Genomic DNA, 20,196 nt, shown 5'->3' with positions numbered 1-20,196 from the left:
GGGGGGAGGAGGGGGAGGAAGGCACAAGAACAGAGGGCACCAGTCGGCGGCCCATAATACCCCTTGCAACGGCCTGGCCAAGTGCTGAAGACAGTTGCCCCTGACCCACGTCCTACCTTTAATGACTAAGAATAATTACCTAAACCTTGTTTCAAAAGCACTTAAGCCCCACCCACTCACACCACCCACAAAACCACACTGCTACCTAGTAATCATTCAGCCCCCCCAAACCAGGCAGATTCTGTCAACTTCGATCCAGATCGAATCTTATCAGGCCAATGTGTGTGACCTTTCTAAATTCTACTTCTGTCTGAACTCGCCTCCTATATGAACAGACTCCCCAACCTCCGCCCCCCCTTAAAAAAGTCATCTTCACAGAATCAAATTACAAATTGAAGTTAGCGGGAAAGACCATCTGTTCCATTTTAGAATGCTATTTCTGTGGATTTCCTAAGAATTAAGTCTTATCTACCCCATTCTCCTACAAGTTCTATTCCCGATGTACCGTGAATTCAAGAGAACTCACGCTTTAAGCTAGCGCACGCCACGCGCACAACTGTTGCTTCGGCCGCTTCACCATATCCGGACAGAGGCGCATTGTCTGAAGAACATTCCCTAATTATGCCATCTGTTCTAGCTAAATCGCATAGAGGAAACACGTTCTGAAAGAACTGGGTGTACTGTAAAGCGACAATGAAAACAAAGGAGTTCTACATTTCCCATGCAAATCATTCAGTTTAAGGAGCTAGAGGAGCAGGGAGTTAATCCTAAAACCGTTAAGCAGCTGAAACTTGATATTTTCAGAATTGTTCTATTATACTTTAAACCCAAGTTATTAATACCATATACTCACCAATAAGGTGTGCAACTGGGCAGCATGATTTGAAAACAGCCTGGGCGACTGCTGGCAGAGCTGACAGACTTGTGAGATCTGTTATGTAGGGTGGGGGGAAAGAAATCCAAGTTCATTATCCCTTTCAAAAGATTTTAAAAACCAGAATTAGGTTGGTGTTGAAAAAAAAAATGGCTCAGGTCACAAAAGCCAATTTTGATGAGATTTATTTCCAGAGGGGCCAAACCGTAAAGGATTTTTCTGGTTCCCATTGATTTCTTTCAGTTAAGGCTCGACAGTCTTTTGCAACCCACGGAACTTGTGGTAATTCCACAGAAAGAAAGAGAATTCAGGCCGGCCTGACACCTCCTTTAACTACTAAGACTATTTCCCAAAACATGTACTTCAGCTAGAAGATGGAGTTTAACGTAAATAATATTATAAACCAATGACCTTTTGCTTCTACCTGAACACACAATGTACCGCCGACGTTATTCCATGACAGGCAAGACATATTTGAAATTTCCCCCTCAAGTAAGCAAAAAGCACCATCCCGGGCCACTTCCAGATCACTGCCTTTTTATGGTCTGCAGAAGCAGAGGACCTAAGGGAATCAAAACGACGGATGTCCGGGCTATTGGATTTGATTTTCATTTTTGTGGGGTCAAGTGCTTGGGCCTCAGGAATACTTAAACCAAATTAGCAGGGAAGCGACCAAGGTAGGAAATGAGCACGGTGAAGCTCTTTTTAACCCACCTCCTGGAGTGCTGTAGCTTTGTGTCCCGTGACAAGCCGACACATGATGATATGCTCCAACAAAATGACTTGGAACGATGATAAAATAGGACTGCAGTCTAACACTGAAAATGTGAGAAAGGAGAGCAATGCAAATATGAGTCTAGAAAAAGCCAACAAATGGAAATACCCGAAGAAATAGTATGCCACTAGAGGGGGCTATTGCCTCACAGATTTCGTTCCGAAATTTCCGCATTGACATCCCAGAAGGCAAAAACGGTTTTCTGCAGACACGCGGTCTGGGTTCAAATCCATCTTTCTTACTTTTTAGCTTTTCGAGTTGCATGAGTGCTTTATCTGTGTACTTCTGGGCCTTCTCCAAATAGCCTGCTTGCATAGAATGCATTACTGTGACCTGGCAAGAATGGGAGAAAGGAACTGTTAAAAATCCAACCGAGTAATAGCTGAAAGACTGTTTTTAGGAGCTGGATCTTCCAAGGAGAAACTTAATCCACCTGATTCACTGAATCATACGACACTCAGGAGCCTCTTTTACTATCCAAATTCTCTGCAGAACTGGAGAAATGAGGTGGCGGCACAGATGTACATCAAGGGAGCCTCCCCAGGGGTGATACAAAACACAAAGGAAACTCTTTATCTTTAAGTAGTGAAATATAAAAATAGCAAGAGCAGCAGATTACACGGCTAAAAATCCATGCCAATATATCCCCCGGAGACACGCTCCAACCCTCTGTTTCCAGCCACTGGATTCCGTTTCCTTCCCCATAATCTTTTAATAATAATAATGATGTTGGAATTTGTTAAGCGCTTACTATGTGCAGAGCACTGTTCTAAGCGCTGGGGTAGATACAGGGTAATCAGGTTGTCCCACGTGAGGCTCACAGTTAATCCCCATTTTACAGATGAGGTCACTGAGGCACAGAGAAGTTAAGTGACTTGCCCACAGTCACACAGCTGACAAGTGGCAGAGCTGGGATTCGAACTCATGAGCCCTGACTCCAAAGCCCGTGCTCTTTCCACTGAGCCACGCTTAAAGCGTCTCCCTCCTGGTGTTTCTCAGGCCCGCTCTATAAGGATAATGAAAGGTACACCCTGCTGCTTCATGCCTGATAAACCACATGAACAGAACTGATAATAATAATTATGGTATTTGTTAAGCGCTTTCTATATGCCAAGCATTGTTCTAAGCGCTGGGGTAGACACAAGGTAATCAGGTTGGACACAGTCCCTGTCCCACAAGGGGCTCACACTCTTAATCCCCATTTTACAGATGAGGTCACTGAGGCCTAGAGAAGCAAAGTGACTTGCCCAAGGTTACAGAACCCAGCTCTGACATCCAGGTCCGTGCTCAATCCACTAAACCACGCTTAGCTACAAGGTACAGCGGTGACTCGAGCCACCTTGGGAACTTATTAACTTTTAAGGAAATGAAGGAGGCACGTAGGCCAGGGCGTCGAGATCCAGGGATAAGCCATGACCTCCTTTCGTCCAGCAACCAGCCAGATCATAACGGAAACTCTTCCGCGGGGCTCAAGGTACAAAGAACCACTCACCAGGTAGACCAGGACACACATATGCTCCTTGGGCAGCCAGTGGAAGAGATCAGCAGAGTTGCTGGGTAGAATCTCATCATCATGTAGAGTGGAAATAGTCTGAATGCACTGCTGGAGCTGCTTTAAACACGGCTTCACACTCTTCACCTAGGAGAAGTTAACTCGTCAGAAACATTGCAATGCCGAGACAAACGCAGTGAGGGGCTCTTTTCCAAAGGCATCCTATGGCTTGGCTCCTGACGTCAACCCGGAGACCGGGCAAACATGGCCCATGGATTAAATGTGGCCTCAGTCCATCCTGAATTTTCCTAGGCTGCTAGCAAAGCACACTACTATACAGGTCACTAGGCCCACTGGATTGGAAGCTGGAGTGTGGCCTAGTGAATTAAGAGCATGGGCCTGGGAGTCGGGAGGACCTGGGTTCTAATTCCGGCTCTGCCACTTGTCTACTCTGTGATCTTGGGGAAGTCATTTAACTTCTCGGCGCCTCAGTTACCTCATCTATAAAAAATGGGGATTAAGACAGTGAGCCCGATGTGGGACAAGGACTGTGTCCAACCTGACTAGCTTGTATCTACCCCAGCACTCAGTACGGTGCCTGGGACATAGTAAGCACTTAATACCATACAGAAAAAGCGGGGGGGCGGGGGGGAATCATGCCTACCAATTCTAACATACTGTACTCTACCAAGCACTTAGTACAGTGCTCTGCACACAATCAGTGCTCAATAAAGACCTCGGAAACAGACTGATCAATGGAGCTAGCAGTCCTCCGCAAATGAAGGCAGCAGGGCAAACCAGGTGCAACACTGCAGGCTGGAACCTGAAGTCGTCGGGGAGTCACGACACTGCATGGAAAAATAAAGGCAGCTGCAACCTGCCCCATTTAAGCTTGCAATGGGCAGCATGAAATGAGTGTTTACTGTTATGGTGTACTCTCCCCAGGTGCTTAGTACAGTGCTTTGCACACAGTAAGCGCTCAGTAAATATGACAATGAAATGAAGTTGAGCCCTTGGGCTTCTGACAAGTCTCCATGTAGCTGGTAGGTAGGTGAAGTCTGACCCTTACCCCGGGCTGAGAGTCAGCACTCCTAAACCCTGCTCTTTAATAATAATAATAATGACTATTATTATTATTATAATGGTATTTGCTAAGCACTTACTATGTGCCAGGCACTCTAAGCACTGCAAATCTGGTTGGACACAGTCTCCGTCCCACATGGGACTCAGTCTTCATCCCCATTTTACAGATGAGGTAACTGAGGCACAGAAGAGAAGTGACTTGCCCAAGGCCACACAGCACACAAGCGGCGGAACCGGGATTAGAACCTGTGACCTTCTGACTCCCAGGCCCGTCCATCCACTACGCCACAGTTTCCCCAAGATCCCAGAGACAAACGCACAGGGAGGCAGGGGGCCGAGAGAACAAATGGAAAGTTAGCTTCTCATTTTCAAGTCTCCTCCAAGCTGTCAGAATCCGTCGACAACCTAGAAGCACATCACGCTGTTCAACGAGCCGGCCGCGGAGACCCAGCAATCTTTCAGACTTACTGTCCATGGACCAACTGAAACACAGCCGGGTAAGTGGCACTCAACTGCTGTGGTGTTCCTAAATCAGGCTAGTTGCTCCTACCTTCACGGAACATTGTTTCCTCACCTTTAAATGACCGAAAAGCTTTCAGCTCAAAGCCTCCAGCTCCAGTCGGGCTGAAGTGGCAGTCTGCAATTTTCACGCAGTAGCACTTATAATGTGATTAAATATCAGAAGATGTGCCCGACGTGCCTACTATCAAAGCTCCATCTTGGGTGTCGTTACTGGTGGCAGGCCCTGCCTCCGGATTTTCAACGGAAAAACTGCTACTTGTGAGTTTCAAAGACGAATCCCCTCTGGGGTTAAAAATGCCACTCACCTGCCCGGCGTCCAGGTAGTGTGTCACTTGGAGGACTAAGAAGAAAACACGAAGGGACTCCTTCTGGATGGGGTTTCCTTGCCAATTTTCTACTATCTGACCGCAGAGGGTCAGAAGGGGATGCACTTCTTGCAATTTTCGTTCCATCAGGAGAAGCTGGAGAGAGAGAAAGTGAGAGACTGATTTACTACTACAAGACATAACTGGCCAAGTAGTCTTGTTTTGTTTTGCTGTCTCCCCCTTTTTTTGACTGTGAGCCTGTCACTGGGCAGGGATTGTCTCTGTTGCCGAACTGTACATTCCAAGCGTCTAGTACAGTGCTCTGCACACAGTAAGCACTCAATAAATACGACAATGAATGACTGGGGGATCTGCCCTAACCTATAACCATTAAAATCAGATTTTACATCTAGCTTCAAAATCATGCCGTTCCCAGTGTGCCGGAAAATGCCACCCTCTTCATTTGATGGCTCAGTGGAAAGAGCACAAGCTTGGGAGTCAGAGGTCATGGCTTCTAATCCCGACACCGCCACTTATCAGCTGTGTGACTCTGGGCAAGTCACTTCACTTCTCTGTGACTCAGTTACCTCATCTGGAAAATGGGGATTAAGTCTGTGAGCCCCATGTGGGACAAACTGATTACCTGGTACCTCCCCAGTGCTTAGAACAGTGCTTGGCACATAGTAAGTGCTTAACAAATGCTATTATTAACAATATGCAGCCATTTGGGTATTAAATTTAAGTTCTGTTCGGCTTGAAATGAATCTGAGCTTTCTAAAAACTGTGAGTCACAAGTGTCTGTTATGCTTCCTCTGCCTGAAATACATGTGGTCACCGAACCCTAAGCATTTTAGGCAGCCAAATATTTCTGTTATATTTGCCTCCATTTTTCAGTTTGAATAAGGGCATGCAGGGTGGAGGAATGACATAAGTTTTAATGATAACCTACAAGCCATGACAATCTCAAAGTTATATTCTCTAAATTGTCAGGTGGCTATTTATTGCACCTGGTGGGGGCGGGGGGGAGGGGCGGAGAGAATATCAAACTCAATATCAAACTATCAAATATCAAATTCAAAATAGAATCAAATATCTAAAAATAGAAATATCAAACTACTTACCATTCCTTTACTTAGCAGGAACAGTGCCCTGAGAACAAGACAACAATGTCAGATTCAGAAAAGGGAATCAGGATCTGGGTGAACACTAAGTCTGAAGGCTTACAGTAGGGATTCAAATGTACCCAAACCCTGAGCAGATGGATAGCTTTTAAAAGAAAAAAAAGGCACCAGAGAATGCAGGCTAATCATATCTATAAATCAATCGCATTTATTGAGCACTTACTATGTGTAAAGCACTGTACTAAGCACTTGGGAGAATACAAAAGAATTGGTACAAATACCCCCTGCCCACTAGTTTATAGTCTAGGAGGGGAGAGAGACATTAAAATAAATTACAGATACTGTATCTTGGATTCATTCAATAGTATTTATTGAGCACTTACTATGGATCTACCCTCACACTTAGCACAGTGCCTGGCACATATTAAGCACTTAAATATCATTAAAAAAACCCACACACATCTGGAGAGAATGCGATGCACCGTCAGAAGAAATGGTTTGTGCAAATGATTGTGGTTCAGTCAAGGCATGAGTACTTCAAAGCACATTTTCCTTAGCATGGTGTTCTTAAAGCAGCAGCACAGTCTAGTGGATAAAGCACATGGCTGGGAGTCAGAAGGACCTGGGTCCTAATCCCATAAAGCCCATAATCCCATTAAAAAAAAAACCCAATGACACAGTTCCCTGCATTTTATGAGAACTCAGTTCTCACAGCCATGCTTATCTAGCAGAGAGGCTTGTCTTGAAAGTAAGTCTACTGCCAAGAAAATTAAAACAGGCTTACAGTATTTGGCCTCAAATAACATTTACCAGGAAAAATCCTTTTATAAGACTAGAGTCTAGCGAACATTTGCATCCACAGCTGTTTACACTGTACTGGCTTTGCGATACAAAAAATTCATCTAAAGGCAGGAGATGTGCCCTGGGAGGAAGGGGGATATTTAGAGGGTAAATTTGATTTGGAAAAATGAGGCTTTCAAGTTTTGATCCCAGGGTGAATCTCTCAAAAGGACTTTAAGTCATAGGACAAAACTCAGATAGCAGTTTAAGAAGATATGCCAATAGGTCCAAACTGTCCTGATGCCCCATACCCAACCGAATGGGGAAAAAAGAGGAAATATACACGGCCTTGTAAACATCCATTTGCCTAGTAACAATTTACAGTGGGAAAACTATACAGAATGCTGGTCTTATTTTTACTATCTCTGCCTTTGGGGGAGGGGACACTGATAAATTCTGCACTTACTTGTTAGGTCAAAGTGCAAATGGAATTCTTCAGAAATAGTCTTAACAGAGTAAGCAGTACTGTATGGGGCAAATTCATTGCTCAGAAAATTTGCAAAGAATTCTGACTGGTTGGCTGTACTGGATTGAGGTCAACCTTGAGCTCAGCAGAAGAACAAGCTTGGGCCCGGGAGTCAGGAGATTTGGGTTCTAATCCCGGTTCCACCACTTGCTTGCTATGTGACTTGGGATGAGTCACTTACCTTCTGTGGGTCACGGCTTCCACATCTGTAAAATGGGGATTAAAAAAAATATCGGACCTCCCTTTCCTTTAGGCCGTGAACTCCACGTGCAACAGGGGCCGTGTCCGACCCGATTAACTAATTGAGAAGCAGCGTGGGGTAGTGGAAAGAGCATGGGTCTGGGAGTCAGAGGACCTGGGTTCTAATCCTGGCTCTGCCACTTCTCTGCTATATGACCTCGGGCAAATCACTTGACTTCTCTGTGCCTCAGTTACCCCATATGTAAAATGGGGATTAAGATTTTGAGCCTGGGACTGTGTCCAACCTGATTATCTTGTATCTACCCCAAGATAAGTTCAGTGCCTGCCACAAAGTACATGTTTAACAAATGCCATTAACCTCCCCGCAATCCCTGCCAAAAAAACCCAAACATATCTATCTCAGCACTTAGACCACTACATGGAAAACAGTTAAGTGCTTTACAAATTCCCCAATTATTAATTAACCAATCATCACCCACTATTGAATGACCCTTTTGGAAGGGCAAGAGAGGCACTTATGGCCAACAGAAAAGAGATCTGAGATGTGGATACCTGGTGTATTCTGATCCTACTACCCTGGCATATTCTGCCCCAACTCCCAGAAGGTCACATGCAGACACCAAATCTTTTTCAAGTGTGTGAAGTTGCTAAAAAGGAGAGAGGAGACACATACAATTCTTTAGTAAAACATTGTAGTACAGTACCTTTACCCATCCTGTTAAATTGTGCCCCACTGCTTTCAATTAAAGTATTGCAGTGTTGGTTTTGAGCTTATCTTCATAAACTTGAACTGCTTTTGGTACAAAAATTCTATTTCTACTACAGTGTACACCATCGAAGCTTAATGATGCATCAAACACGTTGCAAGCAGTTTAACAGGCTGCAAGCGTAATGAGCACAAAAACCCACCGGGCCTCTCGGTCGGCCACCCCCCTGGATAACTGCTCTACTTAAGAGTTTCTCTTTTTCAGAGGGTCACACAATTATGCTTCAAATCAGAAGATTAACTCATTCATTCATTCAATCGCATGAATGAATGGCCTGATTTTGAAGTCAGATGTAAAATCTGATTTTAATGGTTAGAGGTTAGGGCCGATCCCAGTCATATTCAGTCATTCATTCAGTCGTATTTATTGAGCGCTTACTATATGCAGAGCCCTGTACTAAGCGCTTGGAATGTGCAATTCGGCAACAGAGACAATCCCTGCCCAACGACGGACTCGCAGTCTAAAAGGGGGAGACAGACAACAAAACAAGTAGTCAGGCAAGATGCCAGTTATGCCAAAACAGACAAGGAAAGCTGGGGCTTAGGGAAATCAAATAAAGGAATGCAAAGGAACACTAGGAACACGCTGGAGAAGCAGTGTGGCTCAGTGGAAAGAGCACGGGCTTTGGAGTCAGGGCTCATGAGTTCGAATCCCAGCTCTGCCACTTGTCGACTGTGTGACTATGGGCAAGTCACTTAACTTCTGTGTGCCTCAGTTCCCTCATCTGTAAAATGGGGATTAAGACTGTGAGCCCCACGTGGGACAATCTGATTCCCCTATGTCTACCCCAGCGCTTAGAACAGTGCTCGGCACATAGTAAGCACTTAACAAACACCAACATTATTAGGACAGCAGAGACAACCGGAAACCTCACGGTTAAGTCACTGCTGATAAATCTCCCAGGGCAGTTCCAAATTGGGCCAAAGGGGAAAGAGTCAGGAAAAGGAACCAAGATGGAATTAAAGGAAACACTTTTCATACAGCAAGGGGTTACCACATGGAATTCATTCCACAAGAAATGGTGTAGGTTGAAATTATCAATAGATTCAAAGTGGCGGGGGAGGTTAGATACAGTCATTGTGGGCACGGAATGTGTTTATTATTGTATTGGACTCTCCCAAGCGTTTAATGCAGTGCTCTGCACACAGTAAGCGCTCAATAAATACTATTGACTGAATGAATATATAAAAGGAAAAGCGATTAATCACAGCATACTCAACGGAAGGTTAGGATCCTAACCACAAGGGTACACAGGGGCGGGGTGACCATCATAGCACGGTTCCTCCAAGCATCCTGTTACCCCTATGGGAAGTCCCTTTTCATTTTGACAACAGGAGAATTTGGGGATGGAAAGGAAAAGAGAGGGGACGAAAAGAAGAGGTGGCAGAAGGAAAAGGAGGGAAAGGGGAGTGAGGGAGGAGAAAGAAAAAAAGGTACTCAGGGCTGTCTCTGCTCTTCCTCCACTGCTGCTTTTCGGTCTTTTCTGGGCATCCCCAGCTAAAAAGCAGTCAATTCTCATGCCCCCGCTCCAAATTTCCTTGAGGAGGGGCCGTCTGTCTGCTGGGGGCCCATAGAAGCTGCTGTGGTTACACGTGCCCCATTGAGCAGCACGAGTGCGGCTGGGCGGTCTTTTGGCCGTGTATCTGGGCCTTCTCCCCGGGCATGGTCTCCCCTGGGATTCCCGAGTTGCTCAGGCAGGGGGTGAGGTGAACTGTCTGGGCCCAGTCACGGGGAGAAACAAAAGAGCAGCAGCCCCTCCTCTGTCACCACCGCAGCTCAGTTCATCAAAGTCAGGCCGGAGTCCCACCTCCTTCCCGATGCACCCCTCGCTGATGGTGGCTCAGGTTTAGCCGGCCTGCGGGAGGGCAGGTCGCCCCCACAGGAGCGGGAAACGGGGTAGCTCATCCCTAAGAGTTCCTAGACAGGGGGCCGCATCTCGCCGGAAGAGGGCGAGGAGTAGAGCCGCCATGTTGGGGCTCCATCCAGTTCCAAGGGGAGCCATGCTACTGGACTGGATGGACCATTGGTCTGATGCCGCATCAGCACTGCCGAGGTTCGCTCACAAGCCCGGCGAAGGAATTTTGCCATATATACCATTAACAGGGAAAGCATAAGTAGTGCAGGATTCCAACCCTGTGGCCCGTAGAAAGCTGTAATATTCTCCTGCACCGCAAGCAGAAATCACCCTGTGCCTTCTGAGCAGAAGAGATTAAAACTTTGCAGGATGCCTGGTTCAGCTTCAACAGCACTCAAGCATGTGACTCTTTGGGGCCTGAATGCTCATTTTCCAATGGCCAAATGAACAAAGCTCAGAATCTCAGACTAAATCTTTAGAAATCCGACAAACCTTTAGCAAAGAAATTACTCATTCTTCAAGGAGGGAAGCTGTCCTTTTGCTTAAATTTATGCAGGCCGCCGGAGAGACAAAGAAGGAGGTGAATGTTAAGACGCCCTTCAAGGACAAGGCAGTTTGTCAAGCTCACTTGGGAAGAATCTTCATCTAGAGAAGCTTCTTCCATCAAGGATCCACCCTCAAGGATCCACCCTTTCGGCTCTCGAGAGCCTTCTAAGGCTTAACTAGTGGGGTTTCCGAGAAGGAGACCCTCAGCATGGCCTAGTGGATATAGCACGGGCCTTGGAGTCAGAAGGACCTGGGTTCGCATCCTGACTTGGCCACTTGTCTGCTGTGACCTTAGGCAAGTCACTTCACTTCTCTGTGCTTCAGTCACCTCATCTGTAAAATGGGGATTAAGACTGTGAGCCCCAGGTGGGACAGGGACTGTGCCCAACTTAATTAGCTTGCATCTACCCCAGCGCTTAGTACAGTGCCTCCAGCGCTTAGTACAGTGCCTCGCACATAGTGAGAGCTTGACAAATACCATAAAAAAGTGACATTTCTGAATGCTTTTGTAGCACCATGCTCTACCCATCCATAACAGGCTCTCAAATACTGCTGCTTCTGAGGAGGAGGATTTGCTTCTCGAGTGGCTCCGTCTATTAACTCATTTATACTCAAATCTACCCCATTTCCAGAATCCTGAGGACTCTGCAATAGTAGAGGAGAGTCCAAACTTAAAACCAAACCTAAGCCCTCCCCCACTATTTTTAGTTAAAAGGGGAATAAAAATGTAATTACACGTCCTAGGCGTTTTTCATTTCTACATACAGATGATACTTACTGCAAGCTGAAAAAGTAGTCTACAGTGCCAGTAGGGCGTCTGCTGTGAAATCTGAATTGCTTTCCGCAAGAGTGGTTTTGCTGCATCCACTGAATTCTGAAAGGAAATATTTCAGTTTGAAAAAAAGTCAACATTCAAATAAGATTCCTTACACAGCATCTCCAGAACCAGAAGGCCATTACTAGTCATGCTTATCAAGGGACTTTTGGGTGCCAATTTACCGTGTTAAAAACTGATTTTTCTAGGGGGGAAGAGGGGAGGAGGGCTAGTTTTTGTATTGCGCAGTTTTGCCTGCTCCTTAAGAATTTCGCATTAAACAAAACTGAAACTAGCACATAGAAAGCCAACACCACCATCAAATTAAATGACTCTCTCCATCTAATACACAATGTATCACAGCCTGTATTTAACCTGATTATGTTGTGTCTACTACAGCACTTGGTACAGTGCTGGGCACATAGTAAGTGCTTGACAAATACTACAATTGTTATTCTGACCAAAGTCATTTCCCCAAACCAATAAGATCATTTCCTGAACAACATGATCTAAAAAAAAGTTAATGGAATTACAGTGTCCATACTAAAAATGTAATCTGGACTGAAGTTTTTTAGGATTTCTTTTCCTCTCTATGAATGCGGCTGGCCCCCACTGGAGTATCTGCTGAATGCTTATCAATATTTACTGAGTGCTTACTGGGTGCAGAGCACTAAACTAAGCACTTTCAGAGATATTTATTCTACCTAATAGCAATTATTTGAACATTCAGGGATAAGGGGTTTCTAATAACATAATTACTAATAATTACCTTAGACTGTAATGCCCCATGTGGGACAGGAACTGTGTCTAACGTAATTAAGTTGTACCTACCCCAGCTCTTAGAACAGTGTCTGACACATAGTAAACATTTAACAGATGCCACGAAAAAATTATCTTGTATCTACCCCCAGTGCTTAGTACAGTGTCTGGCACAGAGTAAGTGCTTAACAAATACCTTTAAAAAAATACTACCATACCAGCCTCCTTGCCTCCAGCAAATGCCTTTTTTTTTTTAAGGTTCTTGTTAATCATTTCTTTTGTACCAAGCACTGGCGTAGATTCATTCAATCGTATTGAGCGCTTACTGTGTGGTCTGTACTAAGAGCTTGGAAGGTACAATTCGGCAACAGATAGATAAGATAATCAGGTTGGACACAATCCCCGACCCATATGGGGCTCACAATCTAAATAGGAAGGAGTAGGACTGACTCCCTATTTTGCAGATGAGGAAAGTGAGGCACATAGAAGTTATGTGACTTGCCCAAGATCACACAGCAGACACATGACAGAACTGGAATTAGAATCCAGGTCCTCTGACTCCCATTTCACTAGGCCATGTTGCGTCCCTCTGTAGTCCAGCTCATTGTACAAACAGTAAGCGCTCAATAAATACGACTGAATGAATCGAACATCATTCTACATAAGTTGCCTCAGTCTTCAAAAACCTTTAATGGTTGTCCATTCCTCCCTGCTCAAACTCCTGACTACTAGCTTTAATAATAATAATAATAATGATAATAATAATTATGGCATTTGTTAAGAGCTTACTTTGTGCCAAAAACTGTTCTGAACTCTGGGATGAATACAATCAAATCAGGTTGGACTCCGTCCCTGTCCCACATGAGGCTCACAGTTTCAATCTTCATTTTACAGATGAGGTTACTGAGGCCCAGAGAAGTGAAGTGATTTGCCCAAGGTCACACAGCAGACAAGTGGCGGAGCCAGGATTAGAACCCATGACCTTCTGACTCCCAGGCCCTTACTCTAGCCACTACGCCATGCTGCGACACTCCATCAGCTCTCTTAATTTTATTTATCCACTCTTCTCATTACACTCCTTACCACTGTCTGTTCCTCTCGGGATAACCAAGGTGGCTCATTCTCATCTCTCCTGCCTCTATACCTCGCTCACAGCCTGTCTCCTGCCTGAAACTCCCTCCCCTGCAATCAAATAAGCCAGAGGGGCCACCCCACCTCCCTTCAAAGCCCTTCTGAAATTCCATTTCCTACATGAAGCTTTCCCTGATTAATTTTTTCTTCACCCCACTCATATCCACCCAGCTATTCTCAGTACTTTTATGCAGCCTCTGCACTTACGCATCTATCTTTACTATTTAAACACATACCCACTTATTCATCTTTCCATTTGTTTCTTCTTCCTATCTCTAAATTTTGTGCCCGCCTCCCCCACTAGACTGTAATCCTCTTGAGGGCCAGGGGCATGTCTTTAAAGTCTACTGAAGTCTTCCAAGTGTTTAGCAGACATTACGTGTTCAGTAAATACCACGGATTGATACTGAAGGAAAGTTAAGAATGAAGAAGTTAGCGATGCCAGATGACATCTCCATCTGCTAAGATGAATGTCCCCTCCAAGTGACTCTGTTCGGGAAGACCTTGGGCCTGGGGGGTCAGGTTTGGCCCTGCCATTTGGGCAAGTTACTTCATTTCTCTGGGCCTGAGCTTCCTCATCTGTAAAATCGGGGCTCTTTGTCTGTTCTCCCTCCTCAGACTGTGAACCCCATGTGGACCAGGGTCTGTGTCCAACCTGATTATCTTGTGTCTACCCCAGTGCTTATTATCGCACTTGGCACAAAGTAAGCATTTAACAAATATCACAATTACTATTAATATTGGGCTGGATGAACCTTTAGTCTACCCTAGTGATAATGTTGCTTATGTTCTTATGACACTAAAACAATTTAAAGAAAAAAACACATTTTTAAGCCTTTCCTTTCATTTTTATCACCTGTGAAGAGACTCATTTTTAGGTGAGACTAACACAGTCTTACCTCCTGGCAATACAGTTCTGACAGAAGACTTGCCGCTTCAAATTTAACATCTTCAAACTGTGGAATCTAGTGACATCTAGTTAAGAAAATATTGAGACTTTCCAACAGCTGTATTACACCACTCCTCAGAACAAAGGCCAGCATGCTAAGGCTGACATTTTAAACGCAAAAAAAAATTGCACACCCTATATTGCAATCACTTGGTGGGCTGAATACCTAGTCTTTGTCCATTGAGAGTTGGTGACTAATTAATTTTCTTTGAATTGGATCACAGTTCTACTGAAACAAATTAAAAACTGACAAAAGGATACTTGCTGTGAGATCAACCACTGTAAGGGAAGAAAAAAAAAAGAAAGATTAATTCTCAAACAACCAAGCGGCTTCTGATCACCATCCCACCTATGGAATACACGGGTGTCTTAGCCACCTGGTGCTGTCAAACCGATGACTAAACGTGGGAAGGAGAACTGCTCTCTGCGAAGGGCACATGTTTTCTCCAGATAGGATGAATGAACTGCAACCTCCCTGTCAACTGGGAAGTGAGAGAGACTGAGAATTTTCTCCTTATGGAAAGGCAGAAAATCAGTCTAGAGTTTAGAGTTTCTCCCAGTCACCAGGAAAACAGCAGCAGAGGTGGGTTGAGAAGCTGCTGCTACAAACCATATCACTCCTCTCCATTTTTGCCCTCACTGCTGCTTTCCTCTAAATTTAACAGATATGGCGCCAAACTCCAATCTGTCCCCATATCCCTGCCACCCCATGCCTCCCCTCCCCAAACCTTCCCATTACTGGCTTCTGCAGTAGTCAGGAAAAGAAAGACACGAGCTTGGGACATTCATTTGAAATATGCACAATGGCTCCACAGTTTACAGGCATGGGGGCAAAATACAAATCCATTCCATTTAACTTAAATTGGTAGCTAAAATTCAATTAAAAAAAAGGCCCTGAAATACCCACTGGGGGAAAAAAAAATAAAGGAGTCAAAGTTACCAAGGTGTCTTCATGGGGACACCACACAGGGTGCAATTAAATCATCTAATCCCAAATATGAAGGCTAAAGACAAGACCCCTATGACTAGGTCCACATAAAAGAAAGGATCAAAATCTTTGGAAAGGATAGTCTGAGAAATTATCATAGACCTAAAAAAACATTCTTCCCTTCCCCTAGATTTATGACTATCAATTAATTTAACTTAACGGACTGCAATCCAGGTAGCCAAAAGATTTAGCAGATTATAATAAATCTTTCCCAACAACTGCTACATTTCAAAGCCAAATGTGACAGACACCTTATGGGATTTGTAATGCAAAGGGCCCCATTTTTCTGGCACTCTACTAAGCAAATGTACCTCTGGCACAGACAGAAAAGGTGAGGAGACGGGAAAAAAAAGGTGAAAATCCTGCATTTGGTCTTAAAAGATTTCCTTTCAATTTTGTAGCAAAGGGATCCTCTCCCTACATTTCACAATACAAGAGTCTCATTTTGTTCCACAAAGAGGCATCTCTATCAGATTTCAGTGGAACAAAGCCAATCATTCAGTTACCCAGGGAGTTTGGAGCAAAGTAGCAACTCTCCACCATGGTCTACTTTTCAATTACAAAGGACAGATGGAAGCTAACAGCTATTATGCCTAGGCTGACTTTAATTTCCTCTTACATAAAAACTCCATTTTTATTCCTCTTTCCTCCAACTACCTGTGCCATCAACCCGGCAGACGAGAGCTAGACCTAATTTCTTCCTAAACCCACCAATACCTTTCACTAGCCAGAGGAGATTGCTTCGGAACAATGCAACATTTTCCTCCTCCTCCATATTGCTTCCACAGCCCCTTCCGCTCTCCCTCATAATGGTTAAGAAAGGAATCAGACTCGATTGGGATTGCACTGCAGGGCACTTGCTGGCACTGTTCATCGGCACATATGGCCCATATCAAGTCTCTCCCAACCCTTTCTCACCAACTGAAAAAAATAAACAGGGGAAAGGGAAGAAGAGGAGCTACTGGGGAAAGTTTGAGGGGGAAAGGTGGAAGGAAAGAAAACCTCTAGCCATTTTTCTACCTGTGGATTAAAAACACAAACCTTTAAATTCAAATGAATGACTGTTTGGAGAGAAGAATTCAATTAATCTTTCATAAGCAATGAAAGGAAGCACAACACGATAAGCTGATTTATTAAGACTACACAGGTTCCGAATCAAAAAGACACAGATTCCGGACATTGGGAAAATCAATAATGTAAATTGTTTAGGCTAATGGATTTAGTTAGGGGGGACCAAAAATTCTGCCTGCTTCAGAAAGAAACCTAATGGACAGTGTCTGCGAGAAGTCACTGAAGAAAAGTTTTTTTTTTTAAAAAAAGGAATGGGGTGGAGACAGCTTCTGGTACTTGTCCAGGTTTTTATGTTGGCTTGGTGTTTTATTTCTCCTATGTGTCTGTCGCCAATTTCCACTTTCCCTTTTTGGGAGCCCCCCCCCCCCCTCCCCCCGAGGACCAGAGATACATCTAATTCCCACCTATGTATACTTTCCCAGCATTTGTACAATGTGCTGAGCACAGTAAGCACGTAATAAATTGCTACAACTATAAGGTGTCAAAGGTGACTCATAGGGTGGAACTGGATAATAACAACAACAAAAAAATCAGAGAAAGAATAGCAATATTCTATAATAATAATTGTGGTATTTGTTAAGCGCTTACTATGTGCCAGACACTGTACTAAGCGCTGGGGCGAGTACAAGCAAATTGGGTTGGACACAGTCCCTGTCCCACATGGGGCTCAATCTCAATCCCCACTTTCCAGATGAGGTAACTGAGGCCCAGAGAAGTGAAGCGACTTGCCCAATGTCACACTGCAGATAAGTGGCAAAGTCAGGATTAGAACTCATGACCTTCTGACGCACAGGCCCATGCTCTACTATACCATGCTGCTCTTCTATGAGGGAAGGGGGGAGGGTCACTGTGAAAGGTCATTTCTACAGAAGCATCCAAACTCTTAGAACATCAGACATTAGCTCGCTTTTATAGGGAAACTGTCAAGGATTACAGAGAATTAAAGTCAGTCAGTTGGAGATAACCACTGCAGTTATGGAAGACAACTAAATGATAAGAATCAGACACAAACCAGGTCATAAGGAAGAGCAAGAGAAAAATTTAATTGCTTTCTGGCAAGGCACTAGCTGTTAAAGTAACTTCTGAAGGAAGACTATTTGATCATCAGGTGGTTGGAGATTTTGGCAATTAGAATCATTTTAGAAGATGACAAAGCTAAACGATGGAAGAAAAACAATGAATTGCTTAAAACAAGAACTAGTGCAACACTGTGATCTGTACAGGCTAATATTCAAAGAGCAAAGAACTGGTCTAAGAGCATCAGAGCAAGCCAATGCACCCTCTGGTCAGTGCCAAAGGAGAAAAATTAGTGAGGTTGTGAGCTGGGAAAAGTACTGTAATAGTTTTACATTCCAGGGTAAGGGGCCTAAGTAATGACAGAACTACAGAATAGATTGGTATTTGTTAAGCGCTTACTAGGTGCCGAGCACTGTTCTAAGCGCTGGGGTAGACACAGGGGAATCAGATTGTCCCACGTGGGGCTCACAGTCTTAATCCCCATTTTACAGATGAGGTAACTGAGGCACAGAGAAGTTAAGTGACTTGCCCACAGTCACACAGCTGACAAGTGGCCGAGTGGGGATTCGAACCCATGACCTCTGACTCCAAAGCCCGTGCTCTTTCCACTGAGCCACGCTGCTTCCCGAGCTCAACTGGGTTGCTCGTTTATCTAAAGGACAAATGTGAAATTAAAACTCAAATGTTCCTCGACTCAAGAGAACCGGTCAGAGCAGAGAAGTGATGGCATAAGACAAAATACGGGACAGAAAAGAGTGATCCGCTGTCTGAATCAGCAGATAATTTACCCTCAAAGGGTAGCCTAGTGATTTGTGAATACTGAAGGACACACCTAAAAAATCATGAAACATCTAACACAAAAGCCAAAAATTTGGATAACAAAACCAAGTCACTGTCAAAACAAAGAAAGGCTGAAAAAAAACCACAACCCAGAGGTGGGAGACTTCTCAAGAAAGTTATTTATTGGCTATAACCTCCCAGGATTGGTCTTTGGTGGATGCAAGCCAATCACTAGGTAGGCAGGCGTTGGGGGTCCATAAGCATTCAAATAGAGAATCTGCAATATTCAAATGCACACGAGCTTAGATACTGGAGGGAGCATCGCCAACGGTTTTGATTTCAAGAGAGCTGCCTGGGAGAATGAGAAACGTCCTTAACAACATTAATGGGAATACCATTCCTTATGACAAATGTGTTGGGGTTTTTTTTTCCACGAAAGTTATGAGGCTTGATGAAACAGTTGGACTGACTAATTGAAATTCCTTTCTGGTAACTTAAAACAGGCCAATGTGGTTAAGTAGCAGATGGACACAGTAATATAAGCAGATGACTGAAAAACACCTATATAAACAATCTGATTAAAGAGGACAGAACACCTTGGAAAGTAAGCGAAAGACAGGGAAAACAACAATTAGGGGTGTTGAAAGTAGCATCAACTGAAGAAGCAGCATGGCTCAGTGGAAAGAGCACGGGCTTGGGAGTCAGAGGTCATGAAGAGCTGAGAACCTTTACACAAAGATTTTCAATTATAACACCAGTATATTTCAGAGAGAAAAATTATTCCACTAACAGCAGGGGGATGGAAGAATTGTGATGAAAATGGCCAAATGGGTTAAATGGTCTATTTTTGCAGAAAGAGACTAACAGTGACACAAAGACTTATGATTTGGTGAGATTTATTTTTGGTGTACTGACAAAAAGAGTAATAAATCTGAAAGAACGAACAACTTTCACGTGCCACTCGCCGCTCCTCAGAACTAGAAACTGGTAAACAACTTTTTTAAACTAGAGCTGTTTTGACAGGAATCTGAAGAATTACAGTATTGGAGGGAGCACACTTGGGATCAAAAAGGTGTGAATAATGCTTTATGAATGCATAAAAGCTGATGGGGCTAAATACAGAGACTTCTGTGGAAAATCTTCACAACCAGAAAAGAACATGAAAGGAAGCCCACTGAATTTTATCAGAAAGGGGGATTAAGTAATAACTGCCTGATGTTCTCTGCAACCATCAACCTAATGGCAAAAAAATTAAAATGAGCTAACAACATCACTGTGGTTTGAATGTAGACAAATCCTTGACTAGGGAGGCTACTCACCTAGAGAAAGGGCTTGCCAAGTTTAGAACATGTATTAACCAAGAAGAGGGTTTTACAGATTGCCGCCAGAACAAACAAGATTTCGGGGTTTGATGAGGTGGGATGATAGTTTACATGAAGAGTTCAAAATATGAGTCTAAAAACAAAAAATGAAACCAAACTTGGGCATGATTTTTGTCCAGAGACCCTCTTCAGCAAATGCTAGGAATGAAATTATGAACATTTTTGAGAGAGGGCTGAAGGAAAGATGGAAATGGCTATTATTCCATTGAAGTGAGGATGGCTAGCATTTATTGGATTACACCAAAATTACTCGGTATTCCTGACCCACTATTGTAGCAGAAAAGGAGGCACAGGAAAGGAATGAGGCAGACAGGAAGAAGAATCCTTCAAGTAAATCCACAGCATTTCCATCTCCAACCAGCACTGGCAATTGACAGTCAACTATGACAGTCAACTAGGTCAATGAAAGAGGTTGCTAAGGGAGGCTGTGATCTCCACCCCTGAAGAGACAGACTGTG

The 20,196-nt window shown here is 44.0% G+C and overlaps 1 protein-coding gene across 1 annotated transcript in view; it reads right to left on the bottom strand.

Annotated features, from left to right (window-relative positions):
- Positions 1-20,196, bottom strand: part of MAU2 (MAU2 sister chromatid cohesion factor) — a 41,180-nt gene that overhangs the window by 18,546 nt on the left and 2,438 nt on the right. The window contains exons 2-11 of the mRNA XM_001513463.5: positions 14,762-14,779; positions 14,451-14,516; positions 11,626-11,721; positions 8,232-8,326; positions 6,173-6,200; positions 5,052-5,207; positions 3,142-3,288; positions 1,892-1,982; positions 1,589-1,692; positions 854-931 (exon numbers count right to left, since the gene is read on the bottom strand). Coding sequence (XP_001513513.1) covers positions 854-931; positions 1,589-1,692; positions 1,892-1,982; positions 3,142-3,288; positions 5,052-5,207; positions 6,173-6,200; positions 8,232-8,326; positions 11,626-11,721; positions 14,451-14,516; positions 14,762-14,779 — 879 coding nt within the window. The remainder of the gene's footprint in view (positions 1-853; positions 932-1,588; positions 1,693-1,891; positions 1,983-3,141; positions 3,289-5,051; positions 5,208-6,172; positions 6,201-8,231; positions 8,327-11,625; positions 11,722-14,450; positions 14,517-14,761; positions 14,780-20,196) is intronic.

This window comes from Ornithorhynchus anatinus, chromosome X1 (assembly GCF_004115215.2).
Source record: "Ornithorhynchus anatinus isolate Pmale09 chromosome X1, mOrnAna1.pri.v4, whole genome shotgun sequence".
NCBI classification, from domain to species: domain Eukaryota; kingdom Metazoa; phylum Chordata; class Mammalia; order Monotremata; family Ornithorhynchidae; genus Ornithorhynchus; species Ornithorhynchus anatinus.
This window is presented reverse-complemented; position numbering and strand designations above follow the sequence as displayed.